This window comes from Salvelinus namaycush, unplaced genomic scaffold, assembly GCF_016432855.1.
Source record: "Salvelinus namaycush isolate Seneca unplaced genomic scaffold, SaNama_1.0 Scaffold65, whole genome shotgun sequence".
NCBI classification, from domain to species: domain Eukaryota; kingdom Metazoa; phylum Chordata; class Actinopteri; order Salmoniformes; family Salmonidae; genus Salvelinus; species Salvelinus namaycush.
In genome coordinates this window covers 440668-465804 of record NW_024061364.1, presented here as the reverse complement: position 1 = coordinate 465804, position 25137 = coordinate 440668, and the positions used below count along the sequence as shown (strand labels likewise).

Here is a 25137-nt window from a genome sequence, read left to right as displayed (position 1 = left end):
GTCTCTCCTCTTCTTCTTCTCTCTCCTTCTTCTTCTCATCTTCTTGTTGTCTCTGTTTTGGTATTTTCTCCATTCTCTTTCTTTCTACCTCTTTCTGTTTGTTGTTCTCACCCTCCATCTTCTCCTCCATGTCCATTTGGTTCTGTTTCCATTTATATTTGTCTGTTTCCATATTTTCTAATTCTATCAGCTGTTCCTTGATTTTATTGAAGACTTCCTCCAATTCAGACATCTTTTTGTCATTGAGGGCTGTCTCCATCTCCATCTCTCTCTCCACTCTATTTTTCATCTCCTCTTCACTTCGTCTCCAATCATTTTCTCTCTCTCTGTCTCTATCAAATGTTCTCTCTGGTTCAGTCTCGTCTTTCAATCTAATCTCTTCTTTCATTCTCGCAACCTCTCTGTCTAACACTAGTACATTTTGGTTAACCTGTTTCACTCTCTCATTCTGTCTTCTATACGCTTCTTTCGCTCTTTCAAATTTGATTTTGTATTGAATCTCTTTTTTTGTCATATCTTCTTTCAGTCTCTCAACCTCTCTCTCTAACTCTTTCACCTTTCCATTAACCAGTTTGACTTTCTCATTCTCTGCAATACGCATGTGTCTTTCTCTTTCAAATATGATTTCCTTTTCAGTCTCTTTCAATCTCTCAATCTCTCGTTCTAACACTTTTATCGTTTCTTCTGCCTGTTTCACTTTCTTCTTCATTTCTTGTCTTTCCAATTCTGCTTTTCTCTCCCTTTCCATCTCCCTTTCTTTCTCTTTTTCCCTCTCTCTTTCCCTCTCTCTTTCTGTCTCAATAGGGTTGTTGTTCCAGGCCAGTCTTGGTCGCTGATTCTCCATGACTTTCTGCCATAGCCTCAATCTCTCTATCTCTTGCTTAAATTGAAAAGGTTAAATTAGTGATAATCTATGACCAAGACATACTTTCAAAGCATTTGCAGAGAATGATACATAGAAATACAACTTAGACCTAGGTAATTGAATCAAACACTGAACAACATCAATAGCAGGGTCATTTTGATCAATTCATCTGGACAATTCATTGTCAATTAATGTATTGACATGGTTTGAAAAAATTATGAGACATTTTATGGAATCAATTATGTCCAAAATGTGTACAAATACAAACACACAGTTCTAGCTTGCCCATTCAGTTAGGGGTTTGAGAAATTCCCGTTGCAATTTAATGTTGCCTCTGATGTTTATGCTTGTAGAAATTACTCCTACAAATGATGTTTCACTAATGCAATTATTTACAACCTGCACAGATACAGTTGTCAACAACAACAACAGTAATGACGTTAATAAGGAAGTGGATATTCAACCGGCAGAAGAAAGGCGTAGGGGTTGAGATAAATGAAGGTTAGGTTTAGGACCTAGGGTTGGGTTATGGTAAAGGTTAGGTATAGTTTCAGTGAGGTTAAGGTAAGGGTTAACGTTTAGGAAAGGCATAAAAGTTAACATTGGGTTAGCATACTGCTGCCATTCATTTTCAGCCGGGTGAATATACACTGCCTTTTAATAATAACAATGACATGTCTTACGTGGGCCAGTTGTAGGTCCACCATCAGCAGCTCCAGCAGTTGTTTGAGTCTGTTGATCTCCAGCATTTGTCTCTGGTTCTCCCATTCTGTGGCTCTCTCTGCCTCTCTGCTTCTCTCTGTCTCGCTGCTTCTCTCTGCTTCTCTCTGTCTCTCTACCTCCCTGTGGCTCTCTGCCTCCCTCAGTCTCAGGATCTCAGCCTTCCACTCTTTCATAATACCCCTTTCTACTCTTCTTCTCCTCCTTTCATCTTTCAAAAGGGCTCTGAGATGGTCTGTCTCAGACTGTAATTGTTCAATCATCTTGTCCTTCTCCGTTCCACCATTCCTCTTCTTCTTTTCCTCCTCCCAGAGGCACACTTGAAGTCTGTCCATCTCCTTCTTCTGATTTCGGATCGTTCGATCCTTCCCCCTCAACTCAAGCATGTGGGCTTCCTTCTCTGTACAGGTCTTCTTCTCTTCCCTCAGGAACTGAACCTCCATCTCTGCCTGCTTGTAGCTGGGTGCGAAGGAATGTCAACACATTATTTAGGAAGTGAACTCAGACAATTTACTACAATATTACAATAATAATGAAACTTCTGATCAATTAAACTGCCTTTAATCACACAACTCACTCAACTGTGACTTACAGTACGTGAATGTGATGAGTTGACTGTCCATGATGGCCAGAGGTGGGTAATGTGTAGCTCTGGCCCAGGGCGTTAAGTACAGCTTGCAGACACTGAGCCTTCCTTCAGCAAGCCGCACATAATGCCCTGGACCAGAGCTAGGTTATGTGATGAATGACTTACAGACTGTTCCACATGATAGGAGGGGGTAAGAAGACAGTCCCAGTAGGAGACGGAGATCGTCCAGAAGAAGAAGAGGTGTCCATCTCCTCAGAGACTGCAGGAAAGGTCTACAAGTTTTATTTCTGGAAAATAAAGAGATGCCTTCGTTCAGCAACAATGTGTGTTTCTATGTTTCTGTCACTAGATGGCGCCATTGTACACAACATTTACTCACCAGGTCAGTGAATTCAGAAACAGCCTTCAGACTACAGTACTCAAGCTCTAGCCTACAACCCATCATGCATCAGCCCGACTAATATAATAATACCTCATCACAACTTCATAATCACAGTACACCTGGATTGTGTTCACAAAGTGTTTCAGGGTAGGAGTGCTGATCTAGGATCAGGTCCCCTCCTGTCCATCAAAACGTATTCAGTTTGATTTAAAAGACAAAACGGATTATTGATCAGCACTCCTTCTATGAGACTTTGTGAATATGAGCCTATGTGAAAGAACCTTTCTGGCATATGCTGGCTAGACAGTACACAGACAGACAGACAGATAAGTCAACAAGACAAACAGACAGAAGAGTAAATACAGATGGATTGATTGATAGCAACAGAAAAAAACAATTCCATAATTAATAATTGTATTTTATAAGGCTAGCTAGATAATGGCATAAAAAATATTTCAAATACATTTACGTTCACTTTCACATGTGTTATCTTACCATGACAGAATTATAGGTTAAGTAGGCTAGCGGATGGTTAATGTATTGTAAACTTTTGTAAATATTTGACTCACCTCAAATCACACTTGTCAAACAGCAGTTTTAGTGTGGAACCGAACAACATCTTCGGCATTAACTTTCTCTGTTCTGGAACTGTATTGTTGCGTCATTTGGAACGCTTGAGCGTCATAATCCGTTCACCGGCGCCTGCTTGATTGACAGCTAGGGGTTCTCCTGCGCATCAGTGTCCAAAAGTCGATATGGTTTAGCTACTCATTATTGATCAAGACACAAAATAATAACAGGACAGCCATAACTGTACAGACAAACATACAATCACAACAATTCCAATGAATTATAACCTCTTATTAGTTGGTCCCTGTGACAGTCAAATCCCAATAACCGCCTGCCTGTTGATTGTGGTGCTCTGTTTGGATTTGACCTCTCCGCTGTAGTAGTGATGGGCTTTCTGAGTCTATTCGGTGAGCCGGCACATTTGGCTCCGTTCAAGTAAAAGAGCGGGTTCATTTGGCTCATAAACGGATCTACCTTTAAAATGCTTAAAATAAATCTAGAACAATGAAAAAATTGCAAATATTCAATGTAAAAGCCAAAAGGTAGGCTACCATTAAGTCAGATCGTGAAATGCGGGTAAAAAATGAAGAATTCGTTTTTAAGCATGAAATAAATCCTCGTGGACCAGATTGACCCGCTCTCCACACTATTTATTGTTTCTGCAGTGAGGATTCACCCCCTTTAGATAATGATGTTGTAACTTATCTGTAGAAAAACGTTGTTCTGAGCTCAACAAGCACTAGTAGCAGTATGCAAATCAGAGAGACAGATGAATGGCTCTTTCACCGATGCAATGCGGCTCCAGACGTTCAACAAAAAGATCCGTTCAAAAAGATCCGTTCGTTCGTGAACGACACATCACCACGCTGTAGTTCTCCACCATTGCGTACCGTCAGCTGGAGGAGCGTTCGTCCAACTTCTCATCCAAGTAAATGGCAGCGGCGCATCATCCATCCGCTGAACTCCCAAGGGACTGCGAGGATAGTTTACGATGCAACAAGCGTTTGGGGAGTACATTCATTGAAACGCAATGAGTGTTTGTAAATTCTTGAGGGACTCTTGCTCCAGGGGAAATCTCAGCAGCGATGTCTCTGCTGTGCGTCAGAAGTAGGATATTTTTCTTCTTCGCTATGCTTATTATACTGTACACATATCTGTCACATTAATGACATTGCACTCAGGAAAGTTGTCTGTCGGCTATTGGGGAGATGCGCATAGCCCGTTGAGTTGTCACGTTCTAGTCCAAACATGACCTGGGATGTGAGAAGGGAGCTTTTCTATAACACATGTAGATGACATGGTGTCTTTATATGTGACCTGGGATGTGAGAAGGGAGCTTTTCTATAACACATGTAGATGACATGTTGTCTTTATATGTAGATTATATTTTGGTTTTATAGTTCATATTTGATTGATGATTAGGCCTATGACTTTTGATTCCACTTTGGCTGCCTTGCACCATATTGTCCTCTCTTGCTATATCTTACACTTTATGCCCTTGTGCAGATCTTCTCTCTAAACAATAGTCATGATAGTTTGAATGAGTTGAGTAAACTACACTGTTGTAATCTTGTCAGTCTGTACTGTACTGTCCCTGGAAGACACTCCACATAGTTCACCTAGATCCAGTCCCCTTTGTACCACTGGTCAACTAATTATCAAACCTCTGATTAGTGAATGAGGTGTGCTGGTGGAGGAATACATGATATGAACTGGTTAGGGGGAGGACAGGTTTGAGAAGGGAAAGACTAAATGGACTTTTCAGACCAACATCCCATTGACAGCCCGTCTGGCCAAAACTTGAAACTGACTCTAACCTAAACACTAACAAATACCAAACCTTTAAAGGTAGTCTCATCATGGGTGTGATTCAGACTGTAGTTTCTCCCTGTGTGTCCAGTAAACCTCCTCTCATCATGGGTGTGATTCAGACTGTAGTGTCTCCCTGTGTGTCCAGTAAACCTCCTCTCATCATGGGGGTGATTCAGACTGTAGTTTCTCCCTGTGTGTCCAGTAAACCTCCTCTCATCATGGGTGTGATTCAGACTGTAGTTTCTCCCTGTGTGTCCAGTAAACCTCCTCTCATCGTGGGTGTGATTCAGACTGTAGTGTCTCCCTGTGTGTCCAGTAAACCTCCTCTCATCATGGGTGTGATTCAGACTGTAGTTTCTCCCTGTGTGTCCAGTAAACCTCCTCTCATCATGGGTGTGATTCAGACTGTAGTTTCTCCCTGTGTGTCCAGTAAACCTCCTCTCATCATGGGGGTGATTCAGACTGTAGTTTCTCCCTGTGTGTCCAGTAAACCTCCTCTCATCGTGGGTGTGATTCAGACTGTAGTGTCTCCCTGTGTGTCCAGTAAACCTCCTCTCATCATGGGGGTGATTCAGACTGTAGTTTCTCCCTGTGTGTCCAGTAAACCTCCTCTCATCATGGGTGTGATTCAGACTGTAGTTTCTCCCTGTGTGTCCAGTAAACCTCCTCTCATCATGGGTGTGATTCAGACTGTAGTTTCTCCCTGTGTGTCCAGTAAACCTCCTCTCATCAGTGGGTGTGATTCAGACTGTAGTTTCTCCCTGTGTGTCCAGTAAACCTCCTCTCATCATGGGTGTGATTCAGACTGTAGTTTCTCCCTGTGTGTCCAGTAAACCTCCTCTCATCATGGGTGTGATTCAGACTGTAGTTTCTCCCTGTGTGTCCAGTAAACCTCCTCTCATCATGGGTGTGATTCAGACTGTAGTTTCTCCCTGTGTGTCCAGTAAACCTCCTCTCATCATGGTGTGATTCAGACTGTAGTTTCTCCCTGTGTGTCCAGTAAACCTCCTCTCATCATGGGTGTGATTCAGACTGTAGTTTCTCCCTGTGTGTCCAGTAAACCTCCTCTCATCATGGGTGTGATTCAGACTGTAGTTTCTCCCTGTGTGTCCAGTATACCTCCTCTCATCATGGGTGTGATTCAGACTGTAGTTTCTCCCTGTGTGTCCAGTAAACCTCCTCTCATCATGGGTGTGATTCAGACTGTAGTTTCTCCCTGTGTGTCCAGTAAACCTCCTCTCATCATGGGTGTGATTCAGACTGTAGTTTCTCCCTGTGTGTCCAGTAAACCTCCTCTCATCATGGGGGTGATTCAGACTGTAGTTTCTCCCTGTGTGTCCAGTAAACCTCCTCTCATCATGGGTGTGATTCAGACTGTAGTTTCTCCCTGTGTGTCCAGTAAACCTCCTCTCATCATGGGGTGATTCAGACTGTAGTTTCTCCCTGTGTGTCCAGTAAACCTCCTCTCATCATGGGTGTGATTCAGACTGTAGTTTCTCCCTGTGTGTCCAGTAAACCTCCTCTCATCATGGGTGTGATTCAGACTGTAGTTTCTCCCTGTGTGTCCAGTAAACCTCCTCTCATCATGGGTGTGATTCAGACTGTAGTTTCTCCCTGTGTGTCCAGTAAACCTCCTCTCATCATGGGTGTGATTCAGACTGTAGTTTCTCCCTGTGTGTCCAGTAAACCTCCTCTCATCATGGGTGTGATTCAGACTGTAGTTTCTCCCTGTGTGTCCAGTAAACCTCCTCTCATCATGGGTGTGATTCAGACTGTAGTTTCTCCCTGTGTGTCCAGTAAACCTCCTCTCATCATGGGTGTGATTCAGACTGTAGTTTCTCCCTGTGTGTCCAGTAAACCTCCTCTCATCGTGGGTGTGATTCAGACTGTAGTTTCTCCCTGTGTGTCCAGTAAACCTCCTCTCATCATGGGTGTGATTCAGACTGTAGTTTCTCCCTGTGTGTCCAGTAAACCTCCTCTCATCATGGGTGTGATTCAGACTGTAGTTTCTCCCTGTGTGTCCAGTAAACCTCCTCTCATCATGGGTGTGATTCAGACTGTAGTTTCTCCCTGTGTGTCCAGTAAACCTCCTCTCATCATGGGTGTGATTCAGACTGTAGTTTCTCCCTGTGTGTCCAGTAAACCTCCTCTCATCATGGGTGTGATTCAGACTGTAGTTTCTCCCTGTGTGTCCAGTAAACCTCCTCTCATCATGGGTGTGATTCAGACTGTAGTTTCTCCCTGTGTGTCCAGTAAACCTCCTCTCATCATGGGTGTGATTCAGACTGTAGTTTCTCCCTGTGTGTCCAGTAAACCTCCTCTCATCATGGGTGTGATTCAGACTGTAGTTTCTCCCTGTGTGTCCAGTAAACCTCCTCTCATCATGGGTGTGATTCAGACTGTAGTTTCTCCCTGTGTGTCCAGTAAACCTCCTCTCATCATGGGTGTGATTCAGACTGTAGTTTCTCCCTGTGTGTCCAGTAAACCTCCTCTCATCATGGGTGTGATTCAGACTGTAGTGTCTCCCTGTGTGTCCAGTAAACCTCCTCTCATCATGGGTGTGATTCAGACTGTAGTGTCTCCCTGTGTGTCCAGTAAACCTCCTCTCATCATGGGTGTGATTCAGACTGTAGTGTCTCCCTGTGTGTCCAGTAAACCTCCTCTCATCATGGGTGTGATTCAGACTGTAGTTTCTCCCTGTGTGTCCAGTAAACCTCCTCTCATCATGGGTGTGATTCAGACTGTAGTTTCTCCCTGTGTGTCCAGTAAACCTCCTCTCATCATGGGTGTGATTCAGACTGTAGTTTCTCCCTGTGTGTCCAGTAAACCTCCTCTCATCATGGGTGTGATTCAGACTGTAGTTTCTCCCTGTGTGTCCAGTAAACCTCCTCTCATCATGGGTGTGATTCAGACTGTAGTTTCTCCCTGTGTGTCCAGTAAACCTCCTCTCATCATGGGTGTGATTCAGACTGTAGTTTCTCCCTGTGTGTCCAGTAAACCTCCTCTCATCATGGGTGTGATTCAGACTGTAGTTTCTCCCTGTGTGTCCAGTAAACCTCCTCTCATCATGGGTGTGATTCAGACTGTAGTTTCTCCCTGTGTGTCCAGTAAACCTCCTCTCATCATGGGTGTGATTCAGACTGTAGTTTCTCCCTGTGTGTCCAGTAAACCTCCTCTCATCATGGGTGTGATTCAGACTGTAGTTTCTCCCTGTGTGTCCAGTAAACCTCCTCTCATCATGGGTGTGATTCAGACTGTAGTTTCTCCCTGTGTGTCCAGTAAACCTCCTCTCATCATGGGTGTGATTCAGACTGTAGTTTCTCCCTGTGTGTCCAGTAAACCTCCTCTCATCATGGGTGTGATTCAGACTGTAGTTTCTCCCTGTGTGTCCAGTAAACCTCCTCTCATCATGGGTGTGATTCAGACTGTAGTTTCTCCCTGTGTGTCCAGTAAACCTCCTCTCATCATGGGTGTGATTCAGACTGTAGTTTCTCCCTGTGTGTCCAGTAAACCTCCTCTCATCATGGGTGTGATTCAGACTGTAGTTTCTCCCTGTGTGTCCAGTAAACCTCCTCTCATCATGGGTGTGATTCAGACTGTAGTTTCTCCCTGTGTGTCCAGTAAACCTCCTCTCATCATGGGTGTGATTCAGACTGTAGTGTCTCCCTGTGTGTCCAGTAAACCTCCTCTCATCATGGGTGTGATTCAGACTGTAGTGTCTCCCTGTGTGTCCAGTAAACCTCCTCTCATCATGGGTGTGATTCAGACTGTAGTGTCTCCCTGTGTGTCCAGTAAACCTCCTCTCATCATGGGTGTGATTCAGACTGTAGTGTCTCCCTGTGTGTCCAGTAAACCTCCTCTCATCATGGGTGTGATTCAGACTGTAGTGTCTCCCTGTGTGTCCAGTAAACCTCCTCTCATCATGGGTGTGATTCAGACTGTAGTTTCTCCCTGTGTGTCCAGTATAACCTCCTCTCATCATGGGGGTGATTCAGACTGTAGTTTCTCCCTGTGTGTCCAGTAAACCTCCTCTCATCATGGGTGTGATTCAGACTGTAGTGTCTCCCTGTGTGTCCAGTAAACCTCCTCTCATCATGGGTGTGATTCAGACTGTAGTTTCTCCCTGTGTGTCCAGTATACCTCCTCTCATCATGGGGGTGATTCAGACTGTAGTTTCTCCCTGTGTGTCCAGTAAACCTCCTCTCATCATGGGGGTGATTCAGACTGTAGTTTCTCCCTGTGTGTCCAGTAAACCTCCTCTCATCATGGGTGTGATTCAGACTGTAGTTTCTCCCTGTGTGTCCAGTAAACCTCCTCTCATCATGGGGGTGATTCAGACTGTAGTTTCTCCCTGTGTGTCCAGTAAACCTCCTCTCATCATGGCTGATTCAGACTGTAGTTTCTCCCTGTGTGTCCAGTATACCTCCTCTCATCATGGGTGTGATTCAGACTGTAGTTTCTCCCTGTGTGTCCAGTAAACCTCCTCTCATCATGGGTGTGATTCAGACTGTAGTTTCTCCCTGTGTGTCCAGTAAACCTCCTCTCATCATGGCTGATTCAGACTGTAGTTTCTCCCTGTGTGTCCAGTAAACCTCCTTTCATCATGGGTGTGATTCAGACTGTAGTTTCTCCCTGTGTGTCCAGTAAACCTCCTCTCATCATGGGTGTGATTCAGACTGTAGTTTCTCCCTGTGTGTCCAGTAAACCTCCTCTCATCATGGGGGTGATTCAGACTGTAGTTTCTCCCTGTGTGTCCAGTAAACCTCCTCTCATCATGGGGGTGATTCAGACTGTAGTTTCTCCCTGTGTGTCCAGTAAACCTCCTCTCATCATGGGGGTGATTCAGACTGTAGTTTCTCCCTGTGTGTCCAGTAAACCTCCTCTCATCATGGGGGTGATTCAGACTGTAGTTTCTCCCTGTGTGTCCAGTAAACCTCCTCTCATCATGGGGGTGATTCAGACTGTAGTTTCTCCCTGTGTGTCCAGTAAACCTCCTCTCATCATGGGGGTGATTCAGACTGTAGTTTCTCCCTGTGTGTCCAGTAAACCTCCTCTCATCATGGGGGTGATTCAGACTGTAGTTTCTCCCTGTGTGTCCAGTAAACCTCCTCTCATCATGGGTGTGATTCAGACTGTAGTTTCTCCCTGTGTGTCCAGTAAACCTCCTCTCATCATGGGTGTGATTCAGACTGTAGTTTCTCCCTGTGTGTCCAGTAAACCTCCTCTCATCGTGGGTGTGATTCAGACTGTAGTGTCTCCCTGTGTGTCCAGTAAACCTCCTCTCATCATGGGTGTGATTCAGACTGTAGTTTCTCCCTGTGTGTCCAGTAAACCTCCTCTCATCGTGGGTGTGATTCAGACTGTAGTGTCTCCCTGTGTGTCCAGTAAACCTCCTCTCATCATGGGTGTGATTCAGACTGTAGTGTCTCCCTGTGTGTCCAGTAAACCTCCTCTCATCATGGGTGTGATTCAGACTGTAGTTTCTCCCTGTGTGTCCAGTAAACCTCCTCTCATTATGGATGTGATTCAGACTGTAGTTTCTCCCTGTGTGTCCAGTAAACCTCCTCTCATCATGGGTGTGATTCAGACTGTAGTTTCTCCCTGTGTGTCCAGTAAACCTCCTCTCATCATGGGTGTGATTCAGACTGTAGTTTCTCCCTGTGTGTCCAGTAAACCTCCTCTCATCATGGGTGTGATTCAGACTGTAGTTTCTCCCTGTGTGTCCAGTAAACCTCCTCTCATCATGGGTGTGATTCAGACTGTAGTTTCTCCCTGTGTGTCCAGTAAACCTCCTCTCATCATGGGTGTGATTCAGACTGTAGTTTCTCCCTGTGTGTCCAGTAAACCTCCTCTCATCATGGGGGTGATTCAGACTGTAGTTTCTCCCTGTGTGTCCAGTAAACCTCCTCTCATCATGAGTGTGATTCAGACTGTAGTTTCTCCCTGTGTGTCCAGTAAACCTCCTCTCATCATGGGGGTGATTCAGACTGTAGTTTCTCCCTGTGTGTCCAGTAAACCTCCTCTCATCATGGGTATGATTCAGACTGTAGTTTCTCCCTGTGTGTCCAGTAAACCTCCTCTCATCATGGCTGATTCAGACTGTAGTTTCTCCCTGTGTGTCCAGTATACCTCCTCTCATCATGGGTGTGATTCAGACTGTAGTTTCTCCCTGTGTGTCCAGTAAACCTCCTCTCATCATGGGTGTGATTCAGACTGTAGTTTCTCCCTGTGTGTCCAGTAAACCTCCTCTCATCATGGCTGATTCAGACTGTAGTTTCTCCCTGTGTGTCCAGTAAACCTCCTTTCATCATGGGTGTGATTCAGACTGTAGTTTCTCCCTGTGTGTCCAGTAAACCTCCTCTCATCATGGGTGTGATTCAGACTGTAGTTTCTCCCTGTGTGTCCAGTAAACCTCCTCTCATCATGGGGGTGATTCAGACTGTAGTTTCTCCCTGTGTGTCCAGTAAACCTCCTCTCATCATGGGGGTGATTCAGACTGTAGTTTCTCCCTGTGTGTCCAGTAAACCTCCTCTCATCATGGGGGTGATTCAGACTGTAGTTTCTCCCTGTGTGTCCAGTAAACCTCCTCTCATCATGGGGGTGATTCAGACTGTAGTTTCTCCCTGTGTGTCCAGTAAACCTCCTCTCATCATGGGGGTGATTCAGACTGTAGTTTCTCCCTGTGTGTCCAGTAAACCTCCTCTCATCATGGGGGTGATTCAGACTGTAGTTTCTCCCTGTGTGTCCAGTAAACCTCCTCTCATCATGGGTGTGATTCAGACTGTAGTTTCTCCCTGTGTGTCCAGTAAACCTCCTCTCATCAGTGGGTGTGATTCAGACTGTAGTTTCTCCCTGTGTGTCCAGTAAACCTCCTCTCATCGTGGGTGTGATTCAGACTGTAGTGTCTCCCTGTGTGTCCAGTAAACCTCCTCTCATCATGGGTGTGATTCAGACTGTAGTTTCTCCCTGTGTGTCCAGTAAACCTCCTCTCATCGTGGGTGTGATTCAGACTGTAGTGTCTCCCTGTGTGTCCAGTAAACCTCCTCTCATCATGGGTGTGATTCAGACTGTAGTGTCTCCCTGTGTGTCCAGTAAACCTCCTCTCATCATGGGTGTGATTCAGACTGTAGTTTCTCCCTGTGTGTCCAGTAAACCTCCTCTCATTATGGATGTGATTCAGACTGTAGTTTCTCCCTGTGTGTCCAGTAAACCTCCTCTCATCATGGGTGTGATTCAGACTGTAGTTTCTCCCTGTGTGTCCAGTAAACCTCCTCTCATCATGGGTGTGATTCAGACTGTAGTTTCTCCCTGTGTGTCCAGTAAACCTCCTCTCATCATGGGTGTGATTCAGACTGTAGTTTCTCCCTGTGTGTCCAGTAAACCTCCTCTCATCATGGGTGTGATTCAGACTGTAGTTTCTCCCTGTGTGTCCAGTAAACCTCCTCTCATCATGGGTGTGATTCAGACTGTAGTTTCTCCCTGTGTGTCCAGTAAACCTCCTCTCATCATGGGGGTGATTCAGACTGTAGTTTCTCCCTGTGTGTCCAGTAAACCTCCTCTCATCATGAGTGTGATTCAGACTGTAGTTTCTCCCTGTGTGTCCAGTAAACCTCCTCTCATCATGGGGGTGATTCAGACTGTAGTTTCTCCCTGTGTGTCCAGTAAACCTCCTCTCATCATGGGTATGATTCAGACTGTAGTTTCTCCCTGTGTGTCCAGTAAACCTCCTCTCATCATGGGTGTGATTCAGACTGTAGTTTCTCCCTGTGTGTCCAGTAAACCTCCTCTCATCATGGGTGTGATTCAGACTGTAGTTTATCCCTGTGTGTCCAGTAAACCTCCTCTCATCATGGGTATGATTCAGACTGTAGTTTCTCCCTGTGTGTCCAGTAAACCTCCTCTCATCATGGGGGTGATTCAGACTGTAGTTTCTCCCTGTGTGTCCAGTAAACCTCCTCTCATCGTGGGTGTGATTCAGACTGTAGTTTCTCCCTGTGTGTCCAGTAAACCTCCTCTCATCATGGGTGTGATTCAGACTGTAGTTTCTCCCTGTGTGTCCAGTAAACCTCCTCTCATCATGGGTGTGATTCAGACTGTAGTTTCTCCCTGTGTGTCCAGTAAACCTCCTCTCATCATGGGGGTGATTCAGACTGTAGTTTCTCCCTGTGTGTCCAGTAAACCTCCTCTCATCATGGCTGATTCAGACTGTAGTTTCTCCCTGTGTGTCCAGTAAACCTCCTCTCATCATGGGTGTGATTCAGACTGTAGTTTCTCCCTGTGTGTCCAGTAAACCTCCTCTCATCATGGGTGTGATTCAGACTGAAGCTGGAAAGGCCAGATCACCAGAAAAAGTCATAAAAGGTCAAATATCAGAATTACATTAAAAATAATAATGTTGACGTAAAGACCCCTGACTACTAATATCAACACTTACATTTTGGTTTGGAGAAATCGTTTAAGGAATATTGACTTGTGCCTTGTAATTCCGTTACCAAAAACCTACATAACTTTCAGATATTTTCACATTTGGATTTGTGAGGAGGGAGGATAATGAAAGTTCACAGAAGTAACAAGTAATGTTGGAGCTAACAATTAGTTCTTGTGATTTTTCTGATATATATTTTGTTTGTGAATTATTAAGTGATTAAAACTCGTAATTTCATTACTAGCCACTGTAGGTCTATACTGCTCCTACATGGTGTAACAATACATCATGTAGATGTATATAATGAACAGACTAGGTCTATACTGCTCCTACATGGTGTAACAATACATCATGTAGATGTATATAATGAACAGACTAGGTCTATACTGCTCCTACATGGTGTAACAATACATCATGTAGATGTATATTATGAACAGACTAGGTCTATACTGCTCCTACATGGTGTAACAATACATCATGTAGATGTATATAATGAACAGACTAGGTCTATACTGCTCCTACATGGTGTAACAATACATCATGTAGATGTATATAATGAACAGACTAGGTCTATACTGCTGCTACATTTTTGTATTATTATGTGTTATTTATTTCCCCTTTATTTAACCAAGTCGGCCAGTTGAGAACAAGTTCTCATTTACAACTGCGACCTGGCCAAGATAAAACAAAGCAGTTCGACACATACAACAACACAGAGTTACACATGGAGTAAAACAAACATACAGTCAATAATACAGTAGAAAAATAAGTCTATATACAATGTGAGCAAGTGAGGTGAGATAAGGGAGGTGAAGGCAAAAAAAAGGCCATGGTGGCGAAGTAAATACAATATAGCAAGTAAAACACTGGAATGGTAGATTTGCAGTGGTAGAATGTGCAAAGTAGAGATAGAAATAATGGGGTGCAAAGGAGCTAAATAAATAAATACAGTAGGGAAAGAGGTAGTTGTTTGGACAAAATTATAGATGGGCTATATATGTTAATGTTAAATGTTAAATGTAATAGCTAGTTGGCTAAATAGCTAACGTTAGCTGGTTGGCTACGCTGGTTAGGCTAATAGCTAGTTGGCTAAATAGCTCATGTTAGCTGGTTGGCTACGCTGGTTAGGCTAAAAGCTAGTTGGCTAAATAGCTTAATATTGCGGAAAGAATGTTGCTTCCAATGTAATTGTCTGCATCATTTCCAATCCCCCATATTTTTTTGGGTAAATATATATATCCATTCACGTATGCATACATATACACATATATACATACACATACCTACATAGACATACATACTTTTTTTAAGGAGTATACCTTTATTATTATTCCCCGCAAACCCTACCACCGATCCCCCAATTGGAGTAAACTGATAAACATTTCTGTTTTTACCTTCAATTTATACATCTTATACACATTTTACAGACACAGTCTACTTTATAATAGTTCTCTCTTGTTTGTTCTTAGTCCTTCCTCTATTTCTGTTGTCCATCCAGTTTGATTTCCACTTGTAACTGTGCTATTTCACAATAGCTCCGCACCTATACACAGATCCCGTATGCCCTACATTGTTTATCTTGTTATTAGTCCCACCCTTCAGCTCCACTCAACCTTTCCCATCTATCTTCCAAAATCATCCATTTCGGATTTTTATTTGCCATATATTTTTCAACTGTGCTGTGATGCTTCACAAAAGATTTGAATCGTCCTATTCTCATAGCTTCCACGGATTGTAAATTAAAAATAAACATTTTTGCTAAAATAATAATTATATTATTGATTGATTGACTATGGCTTTTCAAATCCCCCAGTATTGCTATCTGTAGCGTTAGTTCTACGCAAATGTTGCAATTCTTCAACCATTCCTGGACCTGTGACCAAAAACGAGCTACATGCGGACAATACCAAAATAAATGGTCTAATGACTCTGCCTCCTCACAGCAGAATCTACAGAGCTGGGAAGATTGTATCCCCCACATATATAACATTCTATTAGTTGCAAGAATTTTGTACAATAATTTAAATTGAAAAATTCGAAGTTTTGAATCCGGCGTTGTTTTGCGTATCAATTCATAAACCATGTGCCATGGAATGGGTACATCGAAAATCTCTTCCCAACTATTTTGCAATTTATATGGCACAGCTGTAAGTTTTTTGGTCCTTAAATGAAATTGGTATATGTTTTTATTTATCACACTTTTCTTTAACCATTTATGTTCTTTAATATAAGGCCGACATACAAGTTCCTTACTTTTATCCCCTTCCACCTGCCTCTTCCATTTTTGTGGTAATGCCGCAATTAATTGGTTGTAATTTTGGGTAGAGCAGACATTTCCATATGTCTGTGTTAGCTGCATGTGTGACATTACTCCACCAGTCCTATTTATGATATCATTCACAAAAATTATACCTTTTTTAAACATTTCTTCGATAAATACAGTTTTTTTATCAATTACTATATTTGAATTTAACCACAAGATTTGTTGTACTATTTGTTCCGTCCTTTCAGGTGGATTAAGCTGAAATTGCAACCAACTTTCTAAGGCTTGTTTAAAAAATAAAGATATTTTGGAAATTATTTCCTTTTCAAGCAACCGAAAGTGAGCAGGTGTAATCTGAATAAAGGGAAAAAGGTCCTTCTTGAACATAGGATGAGACATTCGTACCAATCTACTAGAGAACCAGTTTGGATTTAAGTATAACTTTTGTATGACTGATGCCTTTAGTGAGAGGTCTAATGCTTTAATATTTAATAATTTCTGCCCTCCGAATTCATATTCGTTATATAAATAGGCCCTTTTAATTTTATCTGGCTTGCCGTTCCAAATAAAATTGAATATTTTTTGTTCATATAATTTAAAAAGCAGGTCACTAGGTGTAGGCAAAACCATAAGCAAATAGGTAAACTGTGATATGATTAAAGAGTTAATCAGGGTGATTTTCCCACAAATAGACAGGTATTTTCCTTTCCATGGTAGCAAGATCTTATCTATTTTTGCTAACTTTCTATAAAAATTTATTGGAGTGAGATCATTTCTTTCTTTTGGGATTTGTATACCGAGTATGTCCACATCACCGTCAGACCATTTAATTGGTAAACTACATGGCAATGTAAAATGTGTATTTTTTTGTGATCCAATACGTAATATAGTACATTTATCATAATTTGGTTTTAATCCAGAGAGGATAGCAAATGTATCTAGATCCTCTAAGAGGCCGTGGAGAGATTCTAGTTGTGGTTTTAAAAGAAAACATGAATCATCAGCGTACAATGACACCTTAGTTTTTAGGCCCTGGATTTCTAATCCCTTAATATTAATGTTTGATCTAATTTTAACAGCTAACATTTCGATGGCAATAATAAATAGATATGCCGATAGTGGACAACCTTGTTTTACTCCTCTAGATAGTTTAAAACTTTCTGAGATGTAGCCATTATTTACTATTTTACACCTAGGGTTACTATACATAATTTTTACCCATTTTATAAGAGATTCCCCAAAATTGAAATATTCTAGGCATTTATATATAAACTCCAGTCGTACTTTATCAAAAGCCTTTTCAAAATCAGCTATGAAAACCAGGCCTGGTGTCCCCGATATTTCATAGTGTTCCATTGTTTCCAGTACTTGCCTTATATTATCTCCAATGTATCGTCCATGTAAAAAACCTGTCTGATTAGGATGAATAATATCTGACAAAACTTTTTTTATTCTATGCGCCAAGCATTTTGCTAGGATTTTTGCATCACAACACTGAAGTGTAAGAGGTCTCCAATTTTTTTAAATGGACTGGATCTTTATATATACCACTTGGGTCCTGTTTCAGTAATAATGATATCACACCTTCTTGTTGCGTGTCTGATAATATATCATTTATATAGGAGTGGTTAAAACAAGCTAATAATGGTCCTTTGAGTATATCAAAAAAATGTTTGTATACTTCCACTGGTATGCCATCCAGTCCTGGAGTTTTCCCATCCTTAAAGGCCCCAATTGCATCAAGTAGTTCCTCCTCTGTAATTAGGCCTTCACATGAGTCTTTCTGTACAGATGTTAATTTTACATTATTATTAGGGAAAAAATCCATACAATTAGTTTCAGTTAGTGGAGATGGAGGAGCCTGAAACGAAAATATATTCTTAAAGTACTTTACTTCCTCTTTCAAAATATAATTTGGTGAATCATGCATGACTCCATCATTTGTAACAAGTTTTAATACGTTTTTTTTGGTAGCATTTCTATATTGACGATTGAAAAAGAATTTGGTGCATTTTTCCCCATATTCCATCCAGTTCGCTTTATTTTTGTAATATATTACACTGAATCTTTCTTGAATAAGTTCCTCCATTTCTTTTTGTTTTTTCTCTAACTTATTCTGTGCCTCTATGGTACCGTTTTTATTGTTATCTAACTGTACTGTTAGTCCTTCAATTTCCTTTGTTAATATGGACTCTTTTGATCGAAATTGCTTTTGTTTTATAGATGAGTACTGAATTGCATGGCCTCTAAAGGCACACTTAAAAGTGTCCCATACAATATGGGGATCTGCTGTACCTATGTTATGTCTAAAAAAGTCAGTTATAAATTCTTCTGTCCTAGTTCTAAACAATTTATCATCTAGTAGGCTTTGATTAAATTTCCAATATCCTCGCCCACGTGGAAATTCTGTAAGAGTAATATATATGCCAATTATGTGATGGTCCGACCGCATTCTGTCCCCTATCAAACACTTTTTAACTTTTGGTGCCAGAGAGAATGATATAAGAAAGTAGTCAAGGCGACTAGCTTGATTAAGCCTCCGCCATGTATATCTCACTAGGTCAGGGTATTTAAGTCTCCATATATCCACTAATTCCAATACATCCATGACATTCCTGATTTCCTTAAGTGCCTGAGGGTGATAGTTTGTAGTGTGATTTCCTTTCCGGTCCATAGAGGTATTTAAGACCGTATTAAAATCTCCCACTATAATAATAGAGTCTAGTGTTGCTTGTAGAGTTGATACATTCTTATATATATTGTCAAAGAAGCTTGGATCATCATTATTCGGACCGTATAGGTTAATAAGCCATATATGTTTATTGTCCAATAACATATTTAAAATAATCCATCTACCTTGAGGATCTGTTTGGACAAGTTGCACATTTGGATCAAAGTTATTATTAATTAAAACCATCACCCCTTTTGAATTTCTTTGCCCATGGGAGAAATATATTTTGCCCCCCCAGTTCTTTTTCCACAAAACTTCATCTAAAACTGTCGAATGGGTTTCCTGTAAACAATAGATATTATAATCCTTCTCTTTTAGCCAGGTAAATACTGATCGTCTTTTCTTATTATCTGCTAAGCCATTACAATTGTAACTGGCTATACTTATTTCACCACTTACCATAATGAGACACACCTTTCAATTATTTTTATCAAAATATGTTTGTAAACGTCCTATTAAAAAGTAACATAATGATTGCGTGTCTATATAGTTGTACCATGACATTTGCATCTCCACTAAGCAAACCTCCAATTGGTCCCCACTATTCCACCCGCCAAAAGCCCCCATCTCGAGTTGGGTTGTCATCCCAATGCCCGGCAGACCACCCCCGACCCCCCGCATCGCACAGCCCCGAACCGACTGGGATCCATCCTTCGAAAAGTGCACACAGCACCATCCACCGAACCGAAGCAGATCCATTGCCAAATGCATTTCCATCGCCCTCACCTCGATTTTTATTACATATTGCTGTGAATCATCCTCTATAGTCCCTAACATCTTTTACTTCTTCCTTCGCAACAGTTGTGGGATACACACATACACCCACACACATTCAGCCCTTACCCCCACACAACCATAAGCTCACCCTCTCAACAATTGCACCATCCCAGAGCCCAACTCAAGATGGGTCATGATTTACAAATGTACTTGCAGTTGCAGCTGCATGAGAAGGCCTGCAAGACCGCGCAAAAAATGAGCATAAATGTAGAGATTTATTTACCATTGTCACATCCTAGATGATGGAGGTCAAATGTACACCTTCTTCCTGAAACACCCACAATACGGTCATCCATTTTGACCATGTTCCCAAGCATCTCCATGCAGTCCGATTGGTTTCGTGCCACCAGGGCCACAATAATATACCCCCTCTCTGAATGTCCGAGTGTGACCCCCTCCCCATGGGTTACTGCAGCTAGTGTTGCCAGCACTGCCACTGCCTGGGTGGGGGCACCCCACCGGAATCCCCACCGGCTAGGTACAAGGTCGTCAAGGTTCTCATTAGCAGCTTTGAGAATTTCCTTGTTTATTATGCTCTCCCTTTAGGGGGCTTTGGCTTTGCAGGACCAACCCTGCCAAGCAGGCTCAGAATCTTGAGGGGGCAGTGCTGCTCATGGTCCCTGTCCTCATTTTGGCTGCATACAGACCGTTTACAGCATGCACATAAAACAGTTAGGGACTTCTCCTTAGTATCTGGGCCACTCATGTGGGTGTCTAGGGTATAGGGCCATGGACCGTACCATTAAAATAGGATAATAAATAATTAGATATAATTTATTTTAAAAATGTAGTTCCCCATGATAGGACAATAAATAAATAAGACGTATAATTCATTATAAAAGTATATCCATCATTTGAACAACATTGAAAGCCCTCTCATACCCGGCCCACAGCAATACACTGGCTCTGGGATATGCAACTATTTCATTACTCACTCACTCAACTTTCCAAACATAACAAATAAAAATAAACACACACCACACCATCCACACATACTGTGCCTTCTGTTTACTTAGTTTTTATCTTCACTATGTAGAAATAGTGCTTGTGTTCAATTAGTTATATGTGAAGATTTATAGAAAAGCTATATTTTGTATTGTATTGTTACAATCAGTAACCGGGCTTGAATTGTGTTTATTTTCCTCATCTATGAGAACTTTGTAATTTTTAAAATAACCATGGAGTAGTCTTTGTGTCTCTGAACAACTGGTTATCAATATATAGTTTATCCACGACAAGAGCTACTCGTTTCGCTTTTAATCTATTTTCTTTGAAAATTGGATACAGAACTTTGCGCCGTTCTGCAATTTCTTTCGGAAACTGATCATTCATGCCAATTTTGGTCCCAGCAAGTCTTTTACCCAGGCTTTTAACCATTATTTTATCTTTAAATGAAGCAAATTTGGCAACGATTGGGCGTTCGTACCTCTGCCCTCTCTGTCCGAGGCGGTGTACACGTTCAAGTTGAATCTTATCGATAACTTCGCGTGGAATCTGAAGCGCTGCAAAAAGGAACTCTCTAACTACAGATTCAGGAACCTCTCCTTCTTTCTCTTGGATACCTGTAAGTACCAAATTCTCTCTCATGGATCTAGTTTGTATGTCCAGTAAGCATTCTTTCAGAACGTTGTTCTCCTTTTTAAATTCATTCATTTCGGTTTCAATCTTATTGACCGTCACTTTTAGCGCGTGTGTTTCCTTCTCCAATGTCGCAGCTTTTTCATCACTCATCTCTAGGCTTGCCTTCAAGTCTTTTATATCTTTACTAACTAATTCAAGTATACCCAGTTTGTCATTTATTGATTTTAACAGATCGGTTTCGACCTTTACCATTGCTGGTGTTGAGAATATTAGATCATCCGTGTCGGTTGAGGAGTCACGTTTTCGTTTTTGATTCGGTTCCCCTGTCTTATTCTCCGTCATGTTTGGGTGTTGCTTGTTTTCGTAATATTTGTCGATAAATGTCTCTAGTCTTAGGATTTGTTTTGTGTTATTATCCAGATTGAAGGTTATCACCCACCAGATTATTTAGTGCTAATATTTTAGTCTAATTTAGCAGATATTTCGAATATTATGTTTTATCTTGAGGTGCTCTACATAACTTCGTTCAGTCCGCCATTACCTTTACGTCCACCCCCCCCAAAAAAAAAAAAAAAAAAAAGTTGGCTAAATAGCTAACGTTAGCTGGTTGGCTACGCTGGTTAGGCTAATAGCTAGCTGGCTAAATAGCTAATGTTAGCTGGTTGGCTACGCTGGTTAGGCTAATAGCTAGTTGGCTAAATAGCTAACGTTAGCTGGCCGGCTAAGATTACTGCATATAGCTAACGTTAGCTGGCCGGCTAAGATAACTGCATATAGCTAACGTTAGCTGGCTGGCTAAGATAACTGCATATAGCTCATGTTAGCTGGCCGGCTAAGATAACTGCATATAGCTAATGTTAGCTGGCTGGCTAAGATAACTCCATATAGCTAACTTTAGCTGGCCGGCTAAGATACTTGCATATAGCTAATGTTAGCTGTCCGGCTAAGATAACTGCATATAGCTCATGTTAGCTGGCTGGTTAAGATAACAGCATATAGCTAACGTTAGCTGGCTGGCTAAGATAACTGCATATAGCTAATGTTGGCTGGCTAAGATAACTGCATATAGTTAACGTTAGCTAGCTGGCTAAGATAACTGCATTTAGCTAATGTTAGCTGGCCAGCTAAGATAACTGCATATAGCTAACGTTAGCTGGCTGGCTAAGATAACTGCATATAGCTAATGTTAGCTGGCCGGCTAAGATAACTGCATATAGCTAATGTTAGCTGGCTGGCTAAGATAACTGCATATAGCTAATAACTTGTGAACGCTGCGTGTAACACATCCGGTGTCAGGATAATTAAAAAGCAAGGTCTGCTAACTTTCTTTAATTTTGTTTAATTACCGCAAACAATGAATGGCAAATGCAATTTTCGTATATACGGGTTCGCTGTATCACCACGCAGGGTTAACAGGGAACTGGCAGGAAGTACGTAAACAGCTGTTCTTATACCGTGATGATGTAGTTCCAACGAGTCTGTTGGCCTATCACAGTAGAGGCTGGGCGCGGTTTAAACTTTGCCCCGCCTTTGCCGGCCCTTGGCACTTTCCTTTGTCCACATCTGGTTGCTGGGTAGATTAGATCCGTCTTGTGTCTGTCGATTCTACACTGAAACAGTTCCTAATATGGTATTGTCCTGTATTCTAACCTCCTGGTTGGCCTAGAGAGATGCACCCCTCCCCTCTCCAGACTGACCACAGACCACAGACTGAAACAGTTCCTAATATGGTATTGTCCTGTATTCTAACCTCCTGGTTGGCCTAGAGAGATGCACCCCTCCCCTCTCCAGACTGACCACAGACCACAGACTGAAACAGTTCCTAATATGGTATTGTCCTGTATTCTAACCTCCTGGTTGGCCTAGAGAGATGCACCCCTCCCCTCTCCAGCCTGAGCTATTTAAAAACACTTTTTCAACATTTCAAGATAGCAGTTAGTTTAGTTTGATGTAAATAAAGATAGCTGAGAAGTGGGACTGTGTCATTGTTTCTGACAAGATCTCTCATTGATCTCGGGTTCAGCCACCAGGGGGCACCAAACCTCTTTGAAAAGTTCATGTGAATAGTTACCACTTCTCAGGAGATGATAGACTTAGCCTTTCAAATGTTTTGTAATGATGGGATGGCTATTGAACAGAACTTTAAAACCTGGTTTTCTTGTATGTGCCAGTTCAGGAAATCACACATTTGACAATTATGCTCACTGAGTCTGTACATAGTCAAAGCTTTCCTTAAGTTTGGGTCAGTCACAGTGGTCAGGTATTCTGCCCTTTCTCCGCCTCTCTCCCTTTTCACTCCCTCTCTCCGCCTCTTTCCCTTTTCACTCCCCTCTCTCCGCCTCTCTCCCTTTTCACTCCCCTCTCTCCGCCTCTCTCCCTTTTCACTCCCTCTCTCCGCCTCTCTCCCTTTTCACTCCCTCTCTCCGCCTCTCTCCCTTTTCACTCCCTCTCTCCGCCTTTCTCCCTTTTCGCTCCCTCTCTCCGCCTCTCTCCCTTTTCACTCCCTCTCTCCGCCTCTCTCCATTTTCACTCCCCTTTCTCCGCCTCTCTCCCTTTTCACTCCCGTCTCTCCCTTTTCACTCCCCTCTCTCCGCCTCTCTCCCTTTTCACTCCCTCTCTCCGCCTCTCTCCCTTTTCACTCCCCTCTCTCCCTTTTCACTCCCCTCTCTCCGCCTCTCTCCCTTTTCACTCCCTCTTTCCGCCTCTCTCCCTTTTCACTCCCTCTCTCCGCCTCTCTCCCTTTTCACTTCCTCTCTCCGCCTCTCTCCCTTTTCACTCCCTCTCTCCGCCTCTCTCCCTTTTCACTCCCCTCTCTCCGCCTCTCTCCCTTTTCACTCCCCTCTCTCCCTTTTCACTCCCCTTTCTCCGCCTCTCTCCCTTTTCACTCCCTCTCTCCGCCTCTTTCCCTTTTCACTCCCCTCTCTCCGCCTCTCTCCCTTTTCACTCCCCTCTCTCCGCCTCTCTCCCTTTTCACTCCCCTCTCTCCGCCTCTCTCCCTTTTTACTCCCCTCTCTCCGCCTCTCTCCTTCTTTTTACTCCTTCTCTCCGCCTCTCTACCTTTTCACTCCCTCTCCCTCTCTAAGAACTTCCCATTTGAATCAATAAGGATTGCAGTTGTGGGTGACTATCTGGGTGGAGCAGACTGGGAGGCTGGTATTCTGACCTGGGCTGGAGCAGACTGGGAGGCTGGTATTCTGACCTGGGCTGGAGCAGACTAGGAGGCTGGTATTCTGACCTTGGCTGGAGCAGACTGGGAGACTGGTGTTCTGACCTTGGCTGGAGCAGACTGGGAGACTGGTATTCTGACCTGGGCTGGAGCAGACTGGGAGGCTGGTATTCTGACCTGGGCTGGAGCACACTGTGCTGGATCAGACTGGGAGACTGGTATTCTGACCTGTGCCGGAGCAGACTGAGAGGCTGGTATTCTGACCTGGGCTGGAGCAGACTGGTAGGCTGGTGCAGTGTCATCAGGCTGTGTGGTGGAGGCCATCCTGTTCTCGGGTTCTGCTTGTGTTATGCCAACCACCAGGTCATTATTACCACCAGGTCATTATAGGTGAACAACATGTCAACAGCGTAGCCATGATGTTGTACAACAATTGATGTCTGTAATGAATGTTAAAATTATTCGACAATTGTCTTAACCTCTCTGGGGTAGGTGGGACGCAATCGTCCCACCTGGCCAATAGCCAGGGAAAATACAGAGCGCCATATTCAAATAAAATGATATAAAGATCAAACTTTCATTAAATCACACATTTAAGATACCAAATTAAAGCTACACTCGTTGTGAATCCAGCCAACATGTCAGATTTCAAAAAGGCTTTTCGGTGAAAGCATAAGATGCTATTATCTGATTACAACAGTAAACAAAGAGAGTAGCATATTTCAACACTGCAGGCACGACACAAAACGCAGAAATAAAAATATAATTCATGCCTTACCTTTGACGAAATTCTTTTGTTGGCACTCCAATATGTCCCACAAACATCACAAATGGTCCTTTTGTTCGATTAATTCCGTCGATATATATCCAAAATGTCAATTTATTTGGCACGTTTCATCCAGAAAAACACAGCTTCCAACTTGCGCAACGTCACTACAAAATATATCAAAAGTTACAAGGAAACTTTACCAAAACATTTCAAACTACTTTTGTAATACAACGTTAGGTATTTTTAAACGTTAATAAATTGATCAAATTGAAGACGGGATGATCTGTGTTCAATACAAAAAGAAAACAAACTGACGCAACTTTTTTGGTAATGTGCCTCTCTCAAACAATTTACTTCAAGTGACCCTCCTTTACTATGGCCGTACTTCTTCATTACACAAAGGAATAACCTCAACCAATTTCGAAAGACTGGTGACATCCAGTGGAAGTGGTAGGAACTACAAACAAGTCCCTTAGAAATCTGGTTT

The 25137-nt window shown here is 42.5% G+C and overlaps 1 protein-coding gene across 1 annotated transcript; it reads right to left on the bottom strand.

The window, feature by feature from the left end:
• Window positions 1–852: 852 nt before the first annotated feature.
• On the bottom strand, window positions 853–5038 carry LOC120042304 (capping protein inhibiting regulator of actin dynamics-like). Its single transcript, XM_038987127.1, has 3 exons — window positions 3126–5038; window positions 2340–2461; window positions 853–2044 (listed from the first exon to the last, which is right to left on the bottom strand). Exons 2-3 carry the CDS (start codon window positions 2420–2422, stop codon window positions 1462–1464), a joined length of 666 nt encoding a protein of 221 aa, XP_038843055.1. The 5' UTR covers window positions 2423–2461; window positions 3126–5038; the 3' UTR covers window positions 853–1461.
• Between the last annotated feature and the right edge of the window lie 20099 nt (window positions 5039–25137).